Source organism: Lithobates pipiens, unplaced genomic scaffold, assembly GCF_037356315.1.
Source record: "Lithobates pipiens isolate NorthernLeopardFrog02 unplaced genomic scaffold, aLitPip1_a1.2 Scaffold_22, whole genome shotgun sequence".
In the NCBI taxonomy this organism is placed as follows: Eukaryota; Metazoa; Chordata; class Amphibia; order Anura; family Ranidae; genus Lithobates; species Lithobates pipiens.
Genome location: NW_027507784.1, coordinates 206,621,817 through 206,645,568, shown reverse-complemented (window position 1 = coordinate 206,645,568; position 23,752 = coordinate 206,621,817). Strand labels below are relative to the sequence as shown.

At 43.1% G+C, this 23,752-nt stretch overlaps 1 protein-coding gene across 1 annotated transcript in view; it reads left to right on the top strand.

Annotated features, from left to right (window-relative positions):
• Positions 1-23,061, top strand: part of TMEM114 (transmembrane protein 114) — a 154,450-nt gene extending 131,389 nt beyond the window's left edge. The window contains exon 4 of the mRNA XM_077448830.1: positions 22,419-23,061. Coding sequence (XP_077304956.1) covers positions 22,419-22,648 — 230 coding nt within the window. The 3' untranslated portion in view covers positions 22,649-23,061. The remainder of the gene's footprint in view (positions 1-22,418) is intronic.
• Positions 23,062-23,752: the final 691 nt, after the last annotated feature.

Below are 23,752 nucleotides of genomic sequence, written 5' to 3'. Positions count from 1 at the left end.
CCCATACTCGGTAGCTACCCATTTATTCAGCAGCCGCTGTGATCAAGCGAGTCTATGCAAAGATTGAGCACTTCCCAATCCAGGAGGCACACATGAGTTAGATGACTTCTGTACCATGGCATAGGCAGACAATTATTTTCACCTGACTAAAGTATTGTTCTTGGACACAGTCTCAGCAATGGTCACTGGGGTTCCCATCTGAGGCGATGCACTCCCTGAATTCAAGGTTAGCCAACCTGACACATTACATTACAACATTGTCAGCGTTTGCCCACAACATCTCTTGGGACATGGTTTCAGACAGGTCATCGTCCCCAGATATGTCCGACAAAGAGTCTATCTCAGAGTCCCGTAACTCTTCTGCCAGTAAATATCTACAGACAGTCCCACTAGGTACATTTTCCCCAGAGTTCTCACCCATTCCTGTAGTGGAATCCTCGAGAGCGATCACTTTCTCCGGATCTGGTCCAGGCAATTTCCGAGGTAGGCCTTGACTGCGGCCGCCGGGAGGCTTTCACGTATCCCACCTTCCTCTGAGCAGGAAGGTGAGTGGTTGTGGAAGGAGCAGCTTCCACAATATCCACAGTTGTTCCTTTGAGGGCAGTCACCGTACCACCTCCCTCAGGAACACTGATTGTAGCAGTAGGTTTAGAAGATGTAGGCCCGGCCACAGGAGTGAATGTAGTGGTCTCCTCGGTGGTGATGCCCGTAGCCCAGTCCATCCTATAGGCACGAGGCGGCACGGTAGGCTGCTCCACTTCGAACAGTTACTCCCAGCAATGCAGACATCGAACAAACGGGCGGCGGTTTGCGATCAGTCCCTCGCACCTGTTGCACAGCATGCCCAAGGCCTCAACATCTCCCGTAGTATACAGGATGAAACGACCCTGCGGTCTCAGGCGAACCCCTGTATCAGTCAGCAGAGTTCCAGGCAGTCTGATACTTGTAGTGGTAGCCCCAGAAAACATCCTGGGTCCCATAACAGATGGTGGTCCTGGTACTTGGAACATTTTCTCAGCAAAAATTTGGACTCTTCTCTTCAGCGTCCCAACACAGAGAAAGCTCCTCCTATTGGCTCCTCTGGTCACGTAACTTATGGGCTTTTCTTGACTCTGCCCACAGCTCACACACCAGGTAGTGAACCGCAATTAGCCCCTTATGAATAAAACATGGCACAGTCCAGAACCCTCTATTGTGTAGACCTCAAACAGTTTCTTTGAATTGCGAGAGTAACGGCAAATCCCGGACATACGAGCCCCCAAAGAGCTGGTGGTTTTATTCGGGCTTACGGTTACCTCACCTGCTCACCTCTTCATCTTAGGGGAGTCCCGTGGAAAGTAGTATTGGGAGGAGCATTGACCAGAAAGTAATAGCTTCATGCATTACATCTTTACATTTTCTGGACAGTTTCGGAAGTTTAATAGACGAAAGATAAAAGGAGCTAACAAAGCAAATTGATTATTGTCATGCATTATAATAACAGAGATAAAATGATAATTATCCTACTCTACAAGACTCTGGTCCGGCCGCACCTGGAGTATGCTGTCCAATTCTGGGCAGCAGTCCTCAGGAAGGATATACTGGAAATGGAGCGAGTACAAAGAAGGGCAACAAAGCTAATAAAGGGTCTGGAGGATGTTAGTTATGAGGAAAGGTTGCAAGCTGAAATTATTCTATCTGGAGAAGAGATGCTTGAGATGAGCTATTATTTCAATTTACAAATACCGTACTGGTGACCCTACAATAGGGATAAAACTTTTTTGTAGAAGGTAGTTTAACGAGGCTCATGGCCACTCATTAAAATTAGAAGAAAAGAGGTTTAACCTTAAACTATGTAGAGGGTTCTTTACTGTAAGAGCAGCAAGGATGTGGAATTCCCTTCCACAGGCGGTGGTCTCAGCATCGATAGTTTTAAGAAACTATTAGATAAGCCCCTGAACGAAAACAACATACAGGGATATACAAGGTAATACTGACATGTAATCACGCACATAGGTTGGACTTGATGGACTTGTGTCTTTTTTCGACCTCACCTACTATGTATGTATGTAACTATGTAAGAGATATCAGAATCCAATAATACTCCCTGGGTTTTATAAAGGGATTGATAAAACTGCTCAAAAGTAGTTAACATCTCCTGGGAATCCTCCACTATATGTCCTTGAGGAGTCCGGATATGCAAAACAGATATTGAAGTATAGGAAGGTTGCTCCAAATTTTTTTTTAAAGGTGACCATTTTTCTCCCCAAAAAATTAATCTACGTTGATGATTCTTACTAAATTATTCCAGCAAAAGCAGACAATACATATATAGATATTCCTGCCATGTCCTGTAATTAGCAGTAGATGGATAATGCACACATAAGCTTTCTGACAAGGTCATTTGTTCCCCTGTCCTTGTCACCTCAGCTTCCAGAGCTCTGGAAAAATCCTTGACTTCTATCATAAATGTTCCTCTGAGGGTATCCTCCCAATGGGAAGAAAGGGCAGTATCAAAACTATTTTCTGCCCATTAAAAATGTATTGTTGACAAACAGCCTAGTTTCACATATTCTTCTGGCAACCGATATGTGTTGTGACGGTATGCGAGGTGAGGTAATGGATAATCGGTATATTTCGCCTCGCATGCGTGCTATTGTAAGAGACTGAACAAGAATCAGCCCCGGGTTTTTACAGCCTCTGTGGCAGGCTTGATTCTGGTCTGGATGTTGTGGTCCACTTGAGTCCATGCTCAGGTGGATGTTAAATGAGCAGGAAGAGAGCACAGCAGAGCTCTGGCCTTAGACTCGGAAGGGAATCTGAGAGAGAGGAGCTCTGTTACAGGCCAGTGCAGCTCAGTGGGAAACCAACCACCAAGTCACAGAGGCCACTGCAGCACAACAGGTGGCCCAGCAGGAGATGACCTGGCAAGTTGCAAGGGGGGCTGCAGCACAACAGGTGGCCCAGCAGGAGACGAACCGGCTCTGGTGGAATTGAAAAAGGGGTTTGCGGCTCCTGTGTCAGTGGAACTAAAATTGCCTCGTACCACCTACAGAATATGACACCTGCCGATGATGTCAAGGCATACCTTGTGGCTTTTTTTGAGAGCCGCTGTCCGCGAAGGATGGCCAAAAGAACAGTGGGGGGGGGGGGGGTTCAGTTGGCCCCATTTCTGACAAGAGAACCTCAAAAGGCCTATTTTCATCTGGAACCGGATAAGGCCCAGGGCTATGAGACCCTGAAGACAGAGATACTTGAGATACTTGCATACTTGTCACCACGGCTGTCTGGCCCCAGAGTATGCATTGGTGGACCTACTCCAGAAACAAGCCACCCCGTTTGCAAATGTTTGACCTGGTCCACCTCACCAGGAAGTGGTTGCAGCCAGGTACCTTGACAGGCCCTCACATCATGGACCGGGTGGTAATGGACCGGTACCTGCATGTGTTCGCTGTTGCTCTGAGGAAGTGGTTCGGACAGGGGGACCCCAAAACTGCAACCTAATTGGTGGACCTAGTGGAGAGGTACATTGCTATTGAGGACTTGTTGAACCTGTCTATTTTTCACTACTTCTGTGTCTAGGGGTGCAGATCGCCCAGCAGTTCTGGTAAGATTGTTTCAGGGTTCAAGAGCATGGGGGAGTTAGATAAGACTGTTGTCACAGCTAATGAGACTGTGGATCCTAGATCTGGAGACTGGCCAAAGAAGCCAGGAAGGTTTTTGGACCGTTAAGAGGACTGTGGGTAGAGCACATACAGTGTTTTTGTTGCCATGCATTAGGGCATATTGCTGCAAACTGTCCTTTAAATGATGAGCCTATGCAATGCGATTATGCTTATATGAAAAGACGCATATCTCTGTTTAGACAGGTTGCATGCACTGCATCATGTCAGATTCGCATTGAAAAACAAATGTGTGTTATTTCAGTGGATGAAAAACTACTCACAGCCCTGCTAGACTCTGGTAGTGTGGTAACCCTAGTCAGAAATGATTGTGTAAACCCCACAAAACTACACCCCAGTACTTTCAGGGTCATTTGCATCCATGGGAACACTTGGGAACTACCAGACAGCGGTGATTGAGGTTGATACCCTGTGGGGCAGTGTAACACATTCAATGGGGTGGTACCTTCACTGCTTTCCCCCATTTTTGGAGTTTATGGGAGAGCAAAGGGAGGTTGGCAGATAGAGCTCCCCCTGCTGGGGAAGCACAGGAACTCTCACAAGACCCTTTTTGCCAAAGGGAAGGGGACACTGTTGGGGGGATTGAGGAAATGTGTAAGAAAAGAAAAATGTGCAACCAAAATTATACTGTGAGTTATGATGTAACAAAATGTGATCAACAGTGTAACAATCAAAACTGTGATTTAACACTTGGTGGCAATTGACAAAAAAAATGGGGCAATGAAACATTCCTGCGTTTTAAAGTCCAAAGATTGCTATAAGTGTAGTGTGCAGCAAGTGGGCAAACATAAATATTACCAATAATGTAGCAACATAACTGTATTTAAAACACTTAGTGGCAATTTCTGAAAAAAAAGCATTCTTATATAGTAAAGTCCATAAACTGCTATTTATATCCAAAACTTCATGGGACATCAGAAGAACATTAAAACAATTGTGTTCTGTTCATCAACAATCAAAGAAAACAGTGCTGTTTACCAGATCCGGAGGAGCTCAGATTATAGAGATCATAGGAGGGATGAGGTGAGCAGCCAATTTTACCATTGGTGGTGGTCCCCCCCTTGGCACTAAGTCCCTTTATGCATGAACTGACTGTATACCACTGAAGATTCCTCACGTGGACTTTTTGACTCAAAAGGTTTGTGGTACAGACGGATGCTTCGGAGGTGGGCCTAGGGGCTGTACTATCCCAGAACAGGGAAGTGGTGAGGAGCACCCGCTTGTATACCTGAGCTAGAAACTGAACAAGCATGAAAAAACAATGCCATTGTCGAAAAGGAGTGTCTCGCTATTAAATGGGACTTAGACTCCCTAAAGTATTATTTGTTGGGGAGGTCATTTAAGCTGGTCACCGACCATCCCCCCCTAAAGTGGATGTGTGACAACAAGGAGAAAAATGGTCGCATGACAAGGTTGTTCCTGGTTTTGCAGCAATTTAAGTTTACAGCAGAGCATAGGCCCGGGCAAGCTCAAAAACAATGTGGATGTCCTCCTCTGCATGCATTGTATGTTTGGAATTATTGCTCAGCCGCAGGGACTTTTGCAGAGGGGGAGGATATGTGATGGTATGCGAGGTGAGGTAATGGATAATCTGTATATTTCTCCTCACATGCATTCTATTGTAAGGGACTGAACCAGAATCCGGCCCCTGGTTTTTCCAGCCTCTGTGGAAGGCTTGGTTCTGGTCCGAATGTTGTGGTCCACTTGAGCCCACGCTCAGGTGGACATTAAAAGAGCAGGAAGAGAGCACAGCAGAGCTCAGGCCTGAGACTCAGAAGGGAATCCAAGAGAGGAGCTCTATTGGATTTAAGAAGGTTTGCTTTACCACATGTTTTGTGGGTGACTGGGACCAACCCCACACCGTATAGAAAGGAGTCTACTGTTTAGTTTATAACCAGACAGCAAGTATTTACTTTACCATTTTTTTTTGTTTTAATGACTTTGCCAACCTCTTCTAAATAAAGCTAGCAACCTGCCAGATTTTAAAGAAACTGCCTGCACGCTGACCTTAATTTCCAGAAAAGGCAATCCCATGAGCTAATCTCCCACAGTGTTCATACACCAGTGTCTAATCCTGGGTTGAGCACCCAACTGCAAACCAACCTCCATAGTGAAATGCTCATAAATAGCCCCTGGCAAATACTTCACATTCTGTATCAAAGAAATCTGTCCATGCAGTCCAATGGTTCTCAACTCCTGTTCTCAGGAAACACTAACAGGCCAGGTTTGCAAGATAACTGAAATACATCACAGGTGATATAATTTACTGCTCAGTGATTGCAGTATTCTAGTCTGCATCTCTCCAAGGTAATACTTAAAATCTGGCATGCTAGTAGGTCCTGAGGACAGGAGTTGAGAACCATTGATGTAGACAATAACATATATACGTGAAAGTGTACGATGGGTTTCTGAATGGCAGGCAAGAGAATTCCGTAATCCTGGGATTCCTGTGTGGCCCAACATTCACAAGGGCATAACTCTCCAACCATGCTGACAGCAAAGGAGAAACCCCTGACACACTCCCATGGTGATATCCAAGGTGAAATCAGAAACTACAGTAAAATCTACCAGGAGTAATTAAGCTCCCTCTGCCACCGTAGCCAAAATATCCTCCAAAGGTTGAAAAGAAATGGTGGGGGGCTGTACATACTCACTATAGTTAAACATGTATTAAAGCTCTTGCACAACAAAATAACATATCACCCCCTTGGGTCCGTTTTAATTCATAAGATATGTATATTCAGGGATATAGTATACAAAATAGCAACACAAGGCCATGAACGTGGAGAACTGCAAATGGGTTTCCTGGAATAAAATAATATGTGGTTTAAATCTTTTGATATAACCAGAGATTAAAGAGTGCTTAATCGCAGATCGCAGTGCATTGACGATTGCTGATTGGCCAAAGCATGCACCTTAGCTGCATGCTTTGGCCAATTACAATGCGCTCTGCCATGAGAGCCTTTTTTTCCCTTTAGAAATGTAATTTTGCTGCTCTCATATCATTACACTTATACGGCCACTATGTAAGCAGCCTTACATAGTGTGGGGTGTAGACTTAGCCCCCTGAGCCATGATTGGCCAAAGACACCCTGCCGTTGGCCAATGGAACAGAATGTACAGCAAACAATACTTAAATTCACAATATTCCTAATCCAAATAGTAGAATTGGTGCTTGAAATCATAAAGGAAATCTGTTTCTATCTACTTGAAAAACGTCTTAGCCCCCTGAATGCACACTGTTCTCAAATCAATAATTCAGTAAGATTGGCAGGTATCCAGCTTCTTTCTTAGGGCATCTGGATGCTTTTTCTGAAAAAGAATTCCCAGCTTGTACCATGCTGCTTTCTAATAGTATATACGTGTCAAAACATGTACAGTAAGTGCAAAAAAGCTGAAATGGAAAATAAGATGGAATACACAGAGCCTGGCCAATTATACATGTATCTTCAGCCTCAACTATTGCTTTCCAAATCTGCCTCCTTCTTTTGACAGCATGATATTCTAGGGCTTTAAAGGATATAGTTTGAATCAAACAAAAATGTGTCTCATTATAGATAAGAAATAACAGAGAATCCTTAAAAAGGCAGTAACAGGCGAATATAACTATTGATACATTTGAAATGGTTTGAATAGATCTCTAGATAATATAGGAAACTTATTTTATTCACTTCAAGACTGGACTGCTTCACCCTTTTCCTGCCCAGGCCATTTTTCAGTGCTGTCCCACTTTGTCAATTACTCAGTCATGCAACATTGTACCCAAATCTATTTTATATCAGTCTTTGAGACAGAGCTTTCTTTTGGTGGTAATAAACCACTTGACCAGGCTACAGGCATCATTCAGATATCCCCGCACAAAGTCAAGGACGTCATATGACGGGCGGGAAGTGGTTAAAATGCATTTTTTTTAACACAAAGTTGTCCATTTATACAATATTTCTAACACATAGCGTACCAAAAATGACTCCCCAAAATAGATTCTTCTACTCCTCCTGAGTACGGTGATAACACGTGTGTGAGACTTCCACAGCCTGGCCACATACAGAGGCCGAGTACAGCCGAGCGTGGCTAAGCATGGCCGAGCATGGCTGGGTATCACCGAGTATTGCAGGGTATCACATATTATGGCTGAGCATGGCAATTTATGGCAGAGTATTGGCAGGGTATTGCAGGCTATTGCAGAGTATTGCTGGGTATTGCAGATTATTGCTGGGTATTACATAGTATTGGCAGGGCATTGCTGGGTATTACAGAGTATTGTCAGGGCATTGCAGAGTATTGGCAGGGTATTGCAGAGTATTGCAGAGTATTGGCAGGGCATTGCAAAGTATTTGCAGGGTATTGCAGAGTATTGCAGAGTATTGGCAGGGCATTGCTGGGTATTGCAGAGTATGGCTGGGTATTGCAGGGTATCACCGAGTATTGCTGGGTATGGCAATTTATGGCAGAGTATTGGCAGGGTATTGCAGGCTATTGCAGAGTATTGCTGGGTATTGCAGATTATTGCTGGTTATTGCAGAGTACTGGTAGGGCATTGCTGGGTATTACAGAGTATTGCCAGGGCATTGCAGAGTATTGGCAGGGCATTGCAGAGTATTGGCAGGGCATTGCTGGGTATTGCAGAGTATTGGCAGGGCATTGCGGGGTTATTTGTCGGTGAGCAGCGCTGTGGGCACTGCAGATCCAGCCCACATCACTTCTGACACCAATCTCTCCCCTCTCACTGTACCAATCGGTACAGAGAGGGGAGGGAGGAACCGGCGTCATGTTGTTTACAAGTGATCGCTACGTCACTCCGTCAGACTTAAGCAACCACCCTGTAGCTGTCATTCGGCTATGGGCCGGTTGTTAACTGGTTAATTACCACTGGGTTTTATTTATTTTTTGCTATATAAAAGGAAAATTTTGATTAAAAAAATCCTAGTTTCTGTTATACAATTTGTAAATAAATCAACTTTCGTAATAATTTTGGAGCAAGGCATATTTTTCTATATTTCTTTGGTAAAAATAACCCAGAGAAGTGTATATTTTAAAATCCGAGTGACACTTATGAAGTCTACAAACTATGGTACTGTATATATATTGGAAAATGTATCAAACCTGATGTACTGACTGCCTATCTAATTTCTTGAGGCCCAAAATACATGGGCCATAGTGAGTTTTTTGTCACAAGTTTTTGAAAAATGTGGAAAGAAAATTAAATTTTTATTTTTTTTTATATAAAGTTGTCAATAAGATATTTCTAATGCCCTGTACACGTGATCGGACTTTCTGACGGAAAATGTGCGATCGGATCGTGTTGTCGGAAAATCCGATTGTGTGTGAGCTCCATTGGACTTTTTCCATCGGAATTTCCGACACACAAAGTTTGAGAGTAGGATCTAAAATTTTCCGACAACAAAATCTGATTGTTTAAATTCCGATCGCGTGTAGACAATTCCGATGGACAAAGTGCCATGCATGCTCAGAATAAATTAAGAGACCACAGCTATTGGCTACTGGCCTGTTTATAGTCCCAACGTAGGTGTTGTATGTCACCTTGTTAAGAACGATTGGATTTTCAGACAACTTCGTCCGACCATGTGTATGCAAGGCAAGTTTGGCACAAAAATCCGTCTGAAAAAATCTGATGGATTTTGTTGTCAGAATGTCCGACCACGTGTACAAGGCATTACACGCAGCATTAGCATGCTTAGAATTACACCCCAAAACCAATTTTACTACTTCGGGGATTACTACTGTGATATTTGCACAAATGTTTATCAAAACAATATTTTCTCCAAAAATACATTCAAATTATTATTAGTGGACCCATATATGGCAACATTTTCAAAATTACTGCTAAATTCCTACTAAATATAAAAGTTAAAACTGTATTAAGTTAGTACATAACATATATTTGTAACATATAAACATAGACATATGGCTATACATAATGAGAATTGTTGGAAGTTAACATGTTTTTAATATCAGATATCAAATATTTCTGGACTGTTGAGACCAGGTAATACGGAAGACATCTGGATACAATTGGGGGTAGCCTGGAATACCAGCAGGGCAAGATTATCCAGCAGGGTGTTTGTAACAAAAAGTCATAAATGGGGATTCATCTCCAGAAAGATATTCTCACATAGGCCTCCTGATGTGATGTATGGGGAGGGGGGTAGAGGAGCATCAGCTCAGACCTACTGGTGAGGTGCAAATTAAAATGACTGATTTCCTGACTTATAAAAACATCAAAGGAACAGATGTGGACTGGAAGTTGACCTGGGTCAAGGCAGGTGTTTGCAGACTAATGCTGCATCCCTGTGGAAGACAGCAACAGACTTCCTGGAGGATATTCAGGGGAATAACATACTTCCTGGGTATTAGGAAGAACAGCCCCTTATAGCTTTTCATTGAACAGAGGACTACACGGGCGGGCAGAGAGTGCTTGGGTGGATTGTGTCTGAGTGTGCTTTAAAAGGTGAGGGTAAATGATGAGGTCCCTTCTTTTCTCATTGATCCCAGCTTAGGTACACCGAACACTGAGGACGAACATATGTAAAGTATCATCTATGCTCTTTTATTGCAATATGCCCTGTAATATTCATAGTTTTCTATGTTCGCTTTTCTAATTTATTAGTAACGAAACAAGACCTTTGCTACTTTGAGCATTGTGTTTATTTTTATAGCTAACATTGTTATTATATCATCACCATTAATATTATCAGAGCTTTAACAGACTAGCTAATTATAGAAAGAGATAAGAAAATAAATAGTTATAAATTACTTAAGGGAAGCTAGAAACCCCCCTATTTATTTACAACCAAGTAAATCTAAAGTAAATCTAAAATTACAGTCACTGGTGCTTTAAATACGGCTAGTATGTCTTGCAATTAATAATATTTACACATCTCTAAAAAGTAAATCATATAAACAAATGGTGAAAAATGAGTGTACAATCTTATGTAAAGTGACTGGTACTCCAATGAAAAAATGAAAAACAAAAAACAAAATAAATGTTCATATACACAGTTCTTTTGAATTCACAGAAAAGTCTTTTCTAAAGTGATAAAGTGCTCTTCAATTGTTTGTTTCTTTAACTATAAACCTGTGCTGGTGCTTCTTATGGTGCTCCCCTTAAGGTGCTGCACTCACCAGAAATATTCACCTCTCGAAGGTTTATTCCACATTCCCAGTGTATGCCACTGTGTAGCAGATGCCATATCCATGGCTGTGTGTACCTCTCCTCTCCTCTCTTTGCTCCTTTAACCACTTAAGCCCCGGACCAATTTGCAGCCAAAGGACCAGGCCCATTTTTTGCGATTTGGCACTGCGTCGCTTTAATTGACAATTGCGCCTTCCTGCGACGTGGCTCCCAAACATAATAAAATTGGCAACCTTTTTTTCCCCACAAATAGAGCTTTCTTTTGGTGGTATTTGATCACCTCTACGGTTGTTATTTTTCACGCTATAAACAAAAATAGAGGGACAATTTTGAAAAAAATTCAATATTTTTTACTTTTTGCTATAATAAATATCCGCAAAATATATAGAATTTTTTTTCCCTCAGTTTAGGCCGATATGTATTCTTCTACATATTTTTGGTAAAAAAAAAATCGCAATTAGCGATTATTGATTGGTTTGCGCAAAAGTTATAGCGTTTACAAAATAGGGTAGTTAACCACTAGGGGACGAGGAGGGGTTATGTGTGACGTTGTGTGTTTTTTTTTATTGTAAGGGGGCGTGGCTTGGCATGTGATGTCCCTGATCGTCTTTTCCTATAACAGGGAACAGACGATCAGTGACAGCCACAGTAGGAAGCACGGGGAGAGGTTTGTTTACACAGACCTCTCCTCGTTCTTCAACTCTGTGACCCGATCACGGGACACCAGCGGCGATCGGGTCCGCGGGTCCCACGGCCACGGAGCTCAGGACCGGGCTTGCGACCAGTGGCTGGGCACTTAAAGAGCAACATACCTGTACGTGCTTGTGCCCAGCCGTGCCATTCTGCCGATGTAAATGTGCAGGCGGCGGTCCTTAAGTGGTTAAAGATTCACCCACTCTGTCTCATCCACATACAGACAAAAGATTGCTCCCATGGCATAATACCTTTTTCAAAGTGTTTATTGAATATACACAGTTGTGAACATACTCACATTTTCTTTGTGTACAAAAATCATTTAAAATCAGGAAGTCCAGGATGATTCGTGTTCCGCGGCTTCAAACCGGAAGTGATGTAAAGACACTACAAGCTCAGACCTACGTGTTTCATAATCAAGACGTCATCTGGGATCTGTTGCTACACCTCCCAACTATATATAGCATGTGGTGTCCTGACGACCCCCCCCCCCCCCCCCCCGCATGATTAGCGGCTTTTTTGGTTGGTCTGGGGTTTGTATATTGCAGGATTCTGATCTGTTTAAACCCATATACACAATTCAATTAGCCGAATCTGTCATACCCTTTTTTATAAAGCCCAGAATTAATCTCCTTCGGTCTGCCTTCATGCTCCTCTACTCGAAGTGAATGTGTATTCAATCCTGGATCTTATACCCACCGTGGACTAATTATATCCAATAACCAGTAAGTCACTGATAACAAGGTGAACATTAGAGCACTTAGCCCTTGTACACACGGTCGGAAAATCCAATGGAAAATGTCCGATTGGACTGTTGACATTGTGTGGGCTCCATTGGACTGTTTCCATCGGAATATCCGACAGACAAAGTTTGAGAGCTGGCTATAAAATTTTCCGACAACATGATCCGATGCGCGTCAGTTCCGATCGTGTGTAGCCTAGTACGACGGACAGGGTGCCACGCATGCTCAGAATAAATTCTGAGACGTAAGCGCTTGGTCAGGTAAAACTACCGCTCATAATCAATATAGCACATTTGTCACGCTGCAATGTTAAAAATTCTTTAATGCAGCGCATTCTCTTTTTCTTTAGAATGCTACAATAATGAAGTTGTTTTGCTGCTCATATTCACACACACTTCTCCAAAACATATTTCTTTATTCTTTTTCCTCATTTCATGAATACAATATTTTAATTTGTCACATCCCCCCGATCATTTTATTTTTTAATTTTGTAGTTGGTTTTTTTAATCAAGATCTCCTTTTTTGACAGTTTGCTCATCTTCTGAATTTTTTTGGTGTGTTTTGTGTGTCAACTTACTACAACACCATTGTTATCTTTTTATTTTATTGTTTTCTTTTCTAATCTAGAGGAGGTTGTTTGGTGTTGTGCCCCTTGTTATTAATTTGACTACTCACAAATAAACTGTCCTTTTTTAAGTAAAACACATAGGCAAGTATTTCTTGAACCAAAAAAAAAACCTTTATTTAGGTGTCAAACAAATAAACAGGAAGGCAACACTGGAGAAACTGGTCAATTTGGCGAAGCCTTTGGACCCCAGGGCAGACATGAACTATTTTGAAAATGCAAAATTGGTGGCCTGAGGAGTACATATCTGAGGGAGAATAGTCTGGTCCAGAAGTCCAAGAGATCAGGAAGAGCAGATGCCATCTATGTCCCCAGGCTGTGGTCATACAAGAGGCTGCATCTTCTGTCAGATCAGACTGAAACCAGGCCATCACTCTCTGGTCTTCCTTGGGCACTTCCCTCCAGACTTCCTTCCAGGCTGTGGCTCTGCTCTTGTAGTTGTGGCAGGAGGAGGAGGGCAATGGTCGACCTCCCGGCTGCCACTTGCCACAGCCTCCTCCCGTCTTCCTGTGTATGAAAATGGGACATAGTTTTTGGTCATCAATCACACAATTTTGTTCTCATGACTGTTGCAAATTGAATGTTACCAAATAGACTATCATTCTGAGCCCAGCATTTTTCATTCTTGTCCCAATCATTTTTGGTCACTACTGTCTATTGATATGTAAACCACTTTGTTAAATCACAACTTACTGATCAATAATAACATCTAGTTAACATCATTAAATGTACGACAAGAAATATGTTCAACAATGCTATACCTGTCTCAAGCTGGGCCCCTTCACATGTTGCTGCCTGGAAGGCCCAGGTTGGACATTGGAAGCCTCAGCTGGGGGTGAAGGAAGCCTTGAAGGAAGACTGTAGAGTGGTGGCCTGGGTTCCCCTTGTTCTGCCAGAAAATGCAGCCTCTCGTAGTGCAACATCCTGGGGATATAAATGGCACCTGGATCTCCTGATCTCAGGAAATCCTGGAACTTCTTGTGCTCCCTCAGATATGTACTCCTCAGGGCACCAATTTTGGCCTTCACATGGGTCATGTCTGCCGTGGGGACCATGATCTTCACCAAACCAAGCAGTTTCTCCAGCACTGCCTTCCTCTTTCTTAGGTCCTTATAAAAGGGGTTGTTCATCTGCCACAGCCAGGGCAGCTCCCTGAGCATATTAATAATTAGCTCCATAAAATGTGTTTCCTTGAAGGGATCCATCTTGTCTGCAAGACACAACACAAGACAAACCCTAACAATGTCAGGCTAAACTCTCCTAATCTTGTCCCAACATAGGCCTATATAGAAGCAGTATCGACTAGTGATGTACCGAGTTAAAATCGTACCTTCGTTTGAATGATCGGCACGTCAGCTCCTCACTCTGCTCACAGATCGTGCGTATGACACACGTGTGTTGCATTTTATACACAGTGCAAATGCGTGAAACTCCGCCCACCCCTGGCATTCTTTCTAGACTATTCCACGCCCCTTCTCTTGGCGCAGTGGGGAGAGCACATGGCTGAGACACAGCAGGTGCGCACTAATAATTCCACTAACGAGGAGGAGGACGAGGAAAGCCCAGAGCCAGAAACATCCCGATCCCGAAAGAGAAGATTTAAGGCCTCAAATATGTCTTTTGGAGAAATGTTGGAGATGGTGGACATATTGAAGAGGAACAACTATGATGGGAAGTATGGACCTTAGCCAAACCCAAATATCAGAAAGGCCAAGATCATGACTAAAGTTGTGAAAAGTCTTCAGAAGAATTTTGGGGTACTACGGTCCAAGGATCAACTGAGAAAACGCTGGTCAGACCTGAAACTGAGGGAACATGATCAGTACAGAATGATCAAGCTAGTTCTTCAAAAAAGTAAGTAGTTCTCGTGTGTTCATATTATTATTATTGCTTGCATACTGCTCCATGTGCTTTGATTTAATGTTGTACAGTTTAAAATGGCCACTTTCATGTTCATGGGTTCAATCGTTCATAATAAACATTGTTCGTTAGCCCACTCCAAAAACGATGTTTTGCCATGTTGCACTTGACTACATTTGTTCACACAACAGGTAAGTATTCCAGCTTTAGAAAGTGTCAAAAAAAATGTTTTCACCTTTGAACTCTGCCAAAAAACACAATTGTACGACACTTCCAAGTAATGTTTCATATTCCTATTTCTGTCCTCCAATATCTGTGTGTTAAGTATTCCTTTTTTACATTCTCATGGGGAGAGAAGACTCTGCATTTCTGAGGACACCAGGGACCCCACACCTCCCAAAGAAGGGGAAATACCAGCACCAGAAGCAGAGGAGGAGGAGGAAGGAGAGATTGTCGAAATTGGCGAAATTGTCACCACAACAGGTGAGTGTAGGAGACCACAGCTTTAGGTAAGTTAATCAATGTATGCCTGCATATTTATAATACATGGTGTGTTTTTTTTTGTTTCTTTTTAGGTGATGTGTATGTTGTGGAAGAAGAATCGCATTTTACCAGTGAAAGTGCCCAGATCCTCATTGGGGAGATAATGGGGTGCAATCGCGATTTAGAGAATATCCAGAAAAAACATTAATGATGTTCAACAAAAAATTAAGAACATCATTGATGTTTTAGGAAGAGTCTGAAACACCCAAAACTAGCTAGCATCCATTTTGAATTTTCAAAAACACTTTTATATTTTTAGAAAAGCCAAATTTGGAAGATGCACACAGTGTGTCAAAATTTACTATCTCCCATCATGGGGGATCAATGTACGTGTTTTGTGGGTGCAACCCCTTCCTTGCTATTAAAGTGGCTGAGATGAAGGGGTTGCACTCCCAAAACACGTACATTGATACCCCATGATGGGAGATAGCATATGTTGACATTAGGCATGGGAACAGGAGGAAACTGGCCACTTTTTGATTGTCAATTTGTGTGCATCTTCCAAATTTGGCTTTTCCAAGGGTGTTACCCCATGTGATGAAGGCAACACTATGCATACACAGTTTGTGCATAACCATGTCTGATATTGTCTTCACTTTTCAAAGTTGAACTTTGTAAGTTCCTGTGTTCTGTATATTATGCCCAAAGTGGGAGGCCACAGTCTGCCATTCCTGTGGCATTGAAGGAAACTGTGGAGTCAAACTAGAAAAAAAAAATAGTAATTTTGCACATCAACATTGCAAGTAGATTAGACACAAACATTATAACATTTTTGTAAATGAGTATTTAAAGCCTAAAGTATAAGGTCCCCTTATCAGATTCCTCACCCCCCCCCCCCCCAATCTGATGGCCCATTGCAAAAAATTAGGGGGGGGGGTGTTTTGGACAGGTAACCCTCTCCACTTCATTGAGAGCTGAAATAATAAATAAATAATGTGTGATACTTTGGCCAGCCCCTCCTTACTTACACTATTGGCAGCCCACCAGACAGGTAAGAAGTGTCATAATACAAAAAAAAAGGAACAAATGGAAGCACATTTTGACATTCTGCTATTACCTATCAAGATAATAATAGGAGAAAAAAAACTTTAAACAGTAGCATTTGAAAGTATTGAGGCAGGCCCTTGCACTACATGCTTTGGTGAATTCATCCATAAATTGGACCAGAAAAAAGGTAGGTATAGTGTGTATTGGGTTTAGCAAAGTCAGCAGATAAAGGATTGCTATCAGCTAACCTAGCAGTTGGGGAGGGAGGTTCCTAATGAGTTTGGCCCACCAAACAAAAACCTCTGGCACTCTGCATGAATTTAAGCACACACATAACATTTGTACTCATTTTAGGGGGTGTTTAGGGGAAAGCAATACTATGGAGCTGACAAAAGACATTGGTAAGTGACTAGACTATAGGTTTATGGGCTCAGAAGAGCATGGTGGGGAAGTTAGTGAAGGCAAATATGCATGAAGGACAAAAAAGGAACTTGAAAAGCTTCCAGCATGCAGGAGGACAAAGGGACACAGCATATCAATTACAGCATATTGCAATCATGGTAATGAGGAAAGAAATCCAATACATTATCAAACATTAAATACATAGAATGAGATGTTAAAGGAGAAAACTTACCTTAATATAGTCCTTCTGCAGGACCTGTATGATGGCAGAACAGGTCTCTGGAATAATGATTCCCAGAGCCTGGGGGGAGATACCTGTCGAGAACTTCAGGTCCTGAAGACTTCTCCCTGTCGCCAAGTAGCACAATGTGGCGCTGAGCCTCTGCTCCGGAGTGATGGCTTGCCGCATGCAGGTATCCTGCCTGCTGATATAAGGGGACAGCAAAGCCAGCAGACGGTGAAAAACAGGGTCCGTAATCTGGAGATAATTCCTGAAATCATCAGGATTATTCTCCCGGATCTCACGAAGCAAAGGCATGTGCGAGAACTGGTCAGGCTGGAGCAACCAATTCTTGGTCCACGAACTTCTCCTCGCTCTGTTCATGGACTGGGCTTGTGTCATAGCCAAAAGCCCAACACCAAGCCCTTGCACAACACAATCTCTACGACGAGTATGTACACAAAACATGGCTTAAAACGGTAGGCTGGTCAGAACGAACAACAGAAGGCACCAATAAACAGCAAGGCCTGAAAGAACGAACTGAAAACCAGAAACGAGCAGACAATAAGCACTGAAAATCAAAGCGTACTATACCAAGATATAGTCCACAATGACCAACAAATGCAAACTGACTACACGCACTGATAAGCAGATACGCACCGACAAGCACAAACTGTAGAGCAGTAAGGATCTGAAACACAAATCTGAAAAGCACGAATCGTCTCTTACCAAACTTCTACTAACACGCGATAAACACGAGATCAGCAGAAGGAGCCCAAAGGGTGCCGGACGTGGTGCTGAACTTCCCTTTTCTAGTCTTGTCGTACGCGGTTTACGTCACCGCGTTCTTGTCAACCGGAAATTCCGACAACTTTGTCCGACCGTGTTTATGCAACATCACTTCCAGACTATATCTGTCGGAATTTATCCGACGGATTTTGTTGTCGGAAGGTCCGACCGTGTGTACAAGAGCTTAGACTTCTGCCTTAAGGATTTATTGACTCCTAAGAACAGCACCACACCTACTACTTTAACTCATCATTCACCATACACTCCACTCAGGTAGCTGTATTAGTAGGGGCAGCAGTTCCATTTATAACCTACAGTCATTTGCACGGGACCACCCAAAATCTTTTTTCACACTCAAGTATTTACCTATTTGTTAATGTCCCTGAATTAAACATGAAGAGCTTAGGGACATTCACAAGATACAGTATAAGCATTGTCGGCTCATAAAGGCTGTCACAAAAGGCTTATCAGAAATAGCATAATGATTTCCAGGGAGAGAAATATCCATGCTCAAAAGATCTTAGCCCTTGTACACACAGTCGGACATTCCGATGGAAAATGTCCGATCGGACCGTGTTGTCGGATAATCCGACCATGTGTGGGCTACATCGGACTGTTTCCGTCGGAATATCCGACCGACAACGTTTTAGAGCTGGGCTACAAAATTTTCCGACAACATGATCCGATTGGACTTTGTCTGATCGTTTGTAGAGAATTCCGATTGGACAAAGTGCCACGCATGGTCAGGTCAAATTCCTAGACCAAAGCTATTGGCTACTAGCCTGAACGTAGTCCCGTCATAACGAAATAATGTCATTGCGTTACGAACGATCGGATTGTCCAACCGTGTGTACAAGGGCTTAGAGTTTACTTTATAATGCAGAGGAAAACAGTGATGTACAATACACAAATAAAGTTATCTTGCATCACCCCAAATTTACTCTGTTCTAAGAGACTATTGTACTGTAATGCCGTGTACACACGGCCGGACTTTTCGACAGCAAAGGTCCGACTGAACAAATCAGACGGACTTAAGATTTAGAATATGCTTCAAATCTTTCCGACGGACTCAAGTAAAAAAATCAGTCTTTGTCTGTATGCTAGTCAGACGGATGAAAACCAACGCTAGGGTAGCTATTGGTTACTGGCTATGAACTTCCTTATTCTAGTCTGGTCGTACGTCATCATGGTCGAATCCGTCAGACTTTGGTGTGATTGTGTGTAGACAAGTCCGTTTCGGCGGAACTCTTTCGAAAAGTCCTTCTGAGTTCAGTCCGAGGAAAAGTCCGGCCATTTGTACACGGAATAAGAATATATTCTTCATAGTTCCAGAATAAGGTTCATAGTTAGAGACCAAGAGAATGAAAAAGAAGTCTAATATTATGAAAGTGATCTTTGGCAATTTGGGTTCTGCACCTCAACTCCAAGAACAACCTCAGACACACCTGGTCGGGTGAAAGTTACTGCAAGCACCTGTAGAAACACTAAGTGAAAGTGTAGATACCTTTAAAGGAGAAGTCCAGCATGTCAGGGCTGGCTTAGCACTTCCTTCTCTGGGCTGGTTGCTCAGCTGTCGGCTAATTGCCAGCTCTCATTTCTCTCCAGTTACCAGCTGTTTTTGATCATGCTCGTCTGACCTGCCTACTTAAAGCTGTCCAGCTCACTTCACCTCTGCCTTCGCCTTGGTAACATCACAAGAAACCATCTCCTACCATTCTGTTTCAAGACTGGCTTGCTGACATCCCTTCTGGCTCCTTATCCTGCTTGCTGTTGCTCTACTTGGATCCCTGACTTCTGGCCTGGCTGATTACCCGATCTGGTTATTGAACTCTGGCCTGGCTGACTACTCGATCTGGTTACTGGACGCTGGCTATGACTTTGACTGCACTTTTTCTATTTACCTTTTTATTTTTATTTAATAAACAAGTGTGATTTAATTGTACTTCTGTCTCAGTCTGATTCATGGTTTCTCACACAGCATGAGCTTTTTAGGCTGGGCTTTTCCTCTGGATCACAGGAGTGCAATTAGTTTTGCACTCCTGTGATCAGTTTTCAGTGGAGACCGGTCTGCAGACCGCTCTCTGCTGACGTCAGTTGAGGCAGCGCGTCATCCCAACTTCCCAAGTCTGGATCTGCTAGCTGCCTTGAGTGATGGCAGTCTCAGCAAGCTGCTGAGACGGCCCCACCCTGCCTCTCCATAGCTCAGTGCTCCAATAAACGTGGAGGAGGAGAGCTGGAGCGATGCTGAGTGACAGCATCACTCTGCTTGGGGAGAAATTAGAACCGAGCCATCAGTGGTGTTCGGTGGCTCGGTTATTAGTGCAGAGACGCCGGGGCACAGCTGCAGCATCGGTCTCATGCTCCATCCACCGAGGTAATTATGGTTAGCAAAAAAAAACATATGCTTCTCTTTTAACTGTTTAGTGGTAAATTAACTCAATGTATTGATAGAAGTTAGAATAAATTATTCAGACACAGTCCACTAGACAGTATAATTACCAATGTTAAGGTACCGTATATACTCGAGTATAAGCCGAGATTTTCAGCCTCTTTTTTGAGGCTGAAAGTGCCCCCCTCGGCTTATACTCGAGTCATCGCTGTCTGCCCGCTCGATCAGCGTGTCGAGCAGACAGACAGCGGCCATTCTATAATTCAAAAGCCGCGCCTCCGGCTCCGCCTTCGCCTGTGATAGGCGGAACACTGAATTTCCCAGCAGCCTGTGTTCCGCCTATCACGGACATCGTCTCATCCTCGTACTACGGACGAGGATGATACGATGTCCGTGATAGGCGGAACACAGGCTGCTGGGAAATTCAGTGTTCCGCCTATCACAGGCGAAGGCGGAGGCGCGGCTTTTGAATTTTACAATGGCCGCCGAGGCGCCGACGAAGAGGGCACGGGACGGAGGCAAGGCAAGGCACGGCACGGGACGGGACGGAGGCAAGGCAAGGCACGACACGGGACGGAGGCAAGGCACGGGACGGAGGCTCGGGACAAAGGCTCGGGACACAGGTAGGCTGGACACACACACACACACACACACACACACACACACACACACGGATGGATGGATGGAGACACACACACACACAGGGATGGATGGATACACACACACACAGGGATGGATGGATGGATGGAGACACACACACACAGGGATGGATGGATGGAGACACACACACACAGGGATGGATGGATGGATGGATGGAGACACACCCACACAGGGATGGATGGATGGACACACACACACACAGGGATGGATGGACGGACACACAGGGATGGACGGACACACAGGGATGGACGGACACACAGGGATGGACGGACACACAGGGATGGACGGACACACAGGGATGGACGGACACACACACAGGGATGGACAGGCATGTCTCACCCTCGGCTTATACACGAGTCAATAAGTTTGCCAGTTTTTTTGGGGGTAAATTGGGGGCCTCGGCTTATATTCGGGTCGGCCTATACTCGAGTATATACGGTAATTTAGAATAGAGTTCTGTGCCACTAGACTGGGATTAGCTCATGAATCAGCAAAGTCAGCAATAAACAGTGTATATAAACATTAACTGAAAAATGAATACTAATACTATAACTAATCTGGAGTGCACTCTAGGAGAATGGCTAGGGTTTGGTGCAATGTCCCCTTAGAGGTACCTCTTTGCATAAGTAATATGTTAAGGTCTCTGTGTAACAGCTGCAAAGGGACAGTCTTTAGTCCTAACTCTTCAGCTGGCTAGCGCTAGGGCCCAGTTGTACCATTAGTGCACATGAGAATAGCCTAAGTCAAGCCTGCAAGCAGCAATAAAGCAACAAGATAGCTGTATGGTTCGTTCCTAAAGGGCGCAAACTCTCTATCAGCAAATAGTGAATCCACAAAGCAGCAGCTCACCAGTCCCAGTGATATTGCAACTCACTATCTGGTAACACACAGCGATTAGTCCACTCTCTGATCTACACCAGGTGACTCTGGCTGTATAGTCATTGTCACCCTAAACTCAGCACCCCAGATCCTGCTCAGGTCACCCTTATGAGGCAGTAGTGTTGCACACTGGGCAGTGATGTGGACTCTCTGGGCTCACATAGCAAGAGGAAACTGTGTCCTCTACAGCCTGAAAAAAATTGCATCTCTTCCCCTTCATCCTGGCAATCTCCCTCTGGGAAATGCAGTTGATTACAGTAGAGTCTCTCTTCTCTGGACTACAGTTCTCACAGTTCAGTGCTGCCCAAATTAGTCTATTAAACTCTTCCTGCTCTGCAGCTCCCTCCTATTGCTGTCATAGCTGCTAACCAATTCATCCCCGCAGGACAGCAGCTACAGAGAGCAGCTGCAGTCAGTGTTTCTCTCACTTCACATATTTTGTAAGTCACCTGGCTACACAAATGTAAGAGCACAACAAAAAAAATGTGACTTTAACAGGTACCTTCTAAACACAATCAGTTCAGAAAACAAACCAAATATGTAAAAATAATTATTCAACTGCTGAAATAAAACTGAAAGTATTTTTTGCTGTAAACTTTGAGGGTTCATTATAGTAGCTGTAGCAACAAGTAATTAAGGGCTTGTTTTGAAACCAATTTACAGCAAATTAGGAATACCGTACGTGTATTTTTGAATGTCCATAGCCTGGTCACAGTTTCACTTTTAAACATATACTGAATTTAGCTGGCACTGAACTTACATGCTGTATAAAAGTGTGTGCATATTAATTTTTTTTCTTTCTTTTCTCTTCAGCACTAGTGACTCTAACGGGAATTAGCATTTACATTGCCTATTCTGCTGCTGCATTTAATTATGTATTGTATTCCTCGGGCAGTGCAATTCTGTCTGAAATTGACATACGTTTTGGATGGTCATTGGCTTTGGCATGGATATCTTTCATCACAGAAATATTGACTGGAATGGCCTTTCTCTTGGCAGCCAGAGTTACTGGCCTCAAACGAACTGGAGATCAGGTTATATAAATGATTGAGAGGACCCTTCTCACCCCTGCATATACCTCATGAGAATTGTGGATATTGTTGCCTCCTAGATTTCACAAGAAGATCCAAATTAACTATTGAAATATACAACACGAGTTCTGTCAAACGTATATTTTCTACTGTACATGTAAATGACAGTATGGGAAGAGCAATGCAATGTTTATTTTCACCACTAAATACCCACTGTCCAAAATTCAGGCAAGATTGACAATTGACTTGTATAGGGCTTTTTGTGAAGTAGAAATTGATGAATGTGCCTTGTTACTAGCAGTGTTTGTGTTTAATATATTCTCTCTATTCTATTTATTTCACCACAAGTGGTTATAGACATGTACGGACTTCATGTAAATGTAAACCTTTAATTTATCAAATAAACGTGATTTTTTTTTTTTGCATGATATAGATATTATAACAATGAATGCTCTTTTCATACCTTATTCAGAACGATACCCCTTCATCTTTAGAAGAATTTAATTTCAGAAAAATGCCAGCAATACCAGCACAGACAGAGAAACATTGTTCCTTGATTTTATCCATTCCTGTCCTTGAGTAAAATATTTCTAATGCTAATTTATCATACAATATGTCACAAAAGTGAGTACACCCCTCACATTTTTGTAAATATTTTATTATATCTTTCAGGTGACAACCAGGGATGAGCTTTATGTTCGAGTTGAACTCATGTTCGACTTGAACATTGGCTGTTCACCAGTTTGCTGAACAGCAAACAATTTTGGGTGTTCACGGCAAATTCGAAAGCTGCAAAACACCCACAAAGTCTATTGGAGAAATCAAAAGTGCTATTTTTAAAGGCTTATATGCCTGGTATTGTCATAAAAAGTGTTTGGGGACCTTGGTCTTGCCCCAGGTTGCATGCTTGGATAAGGGTCTAGTATGGATTTTTGGGGGGACCCGCGCCATTTCTTTTTGCATTTTGGTGTGGGGTTCCCCTTAAAATTCATACCAGACCTGAAGGGCCTGGTGTGGATTTTGAGGGGGACCCCCACGCGTTTTCTTTTTAAATTTTGGTTTGGGGCTCCCCTTAATATCCACACCAGACCTGAAGGTCCTGGTATGGAATTAAGG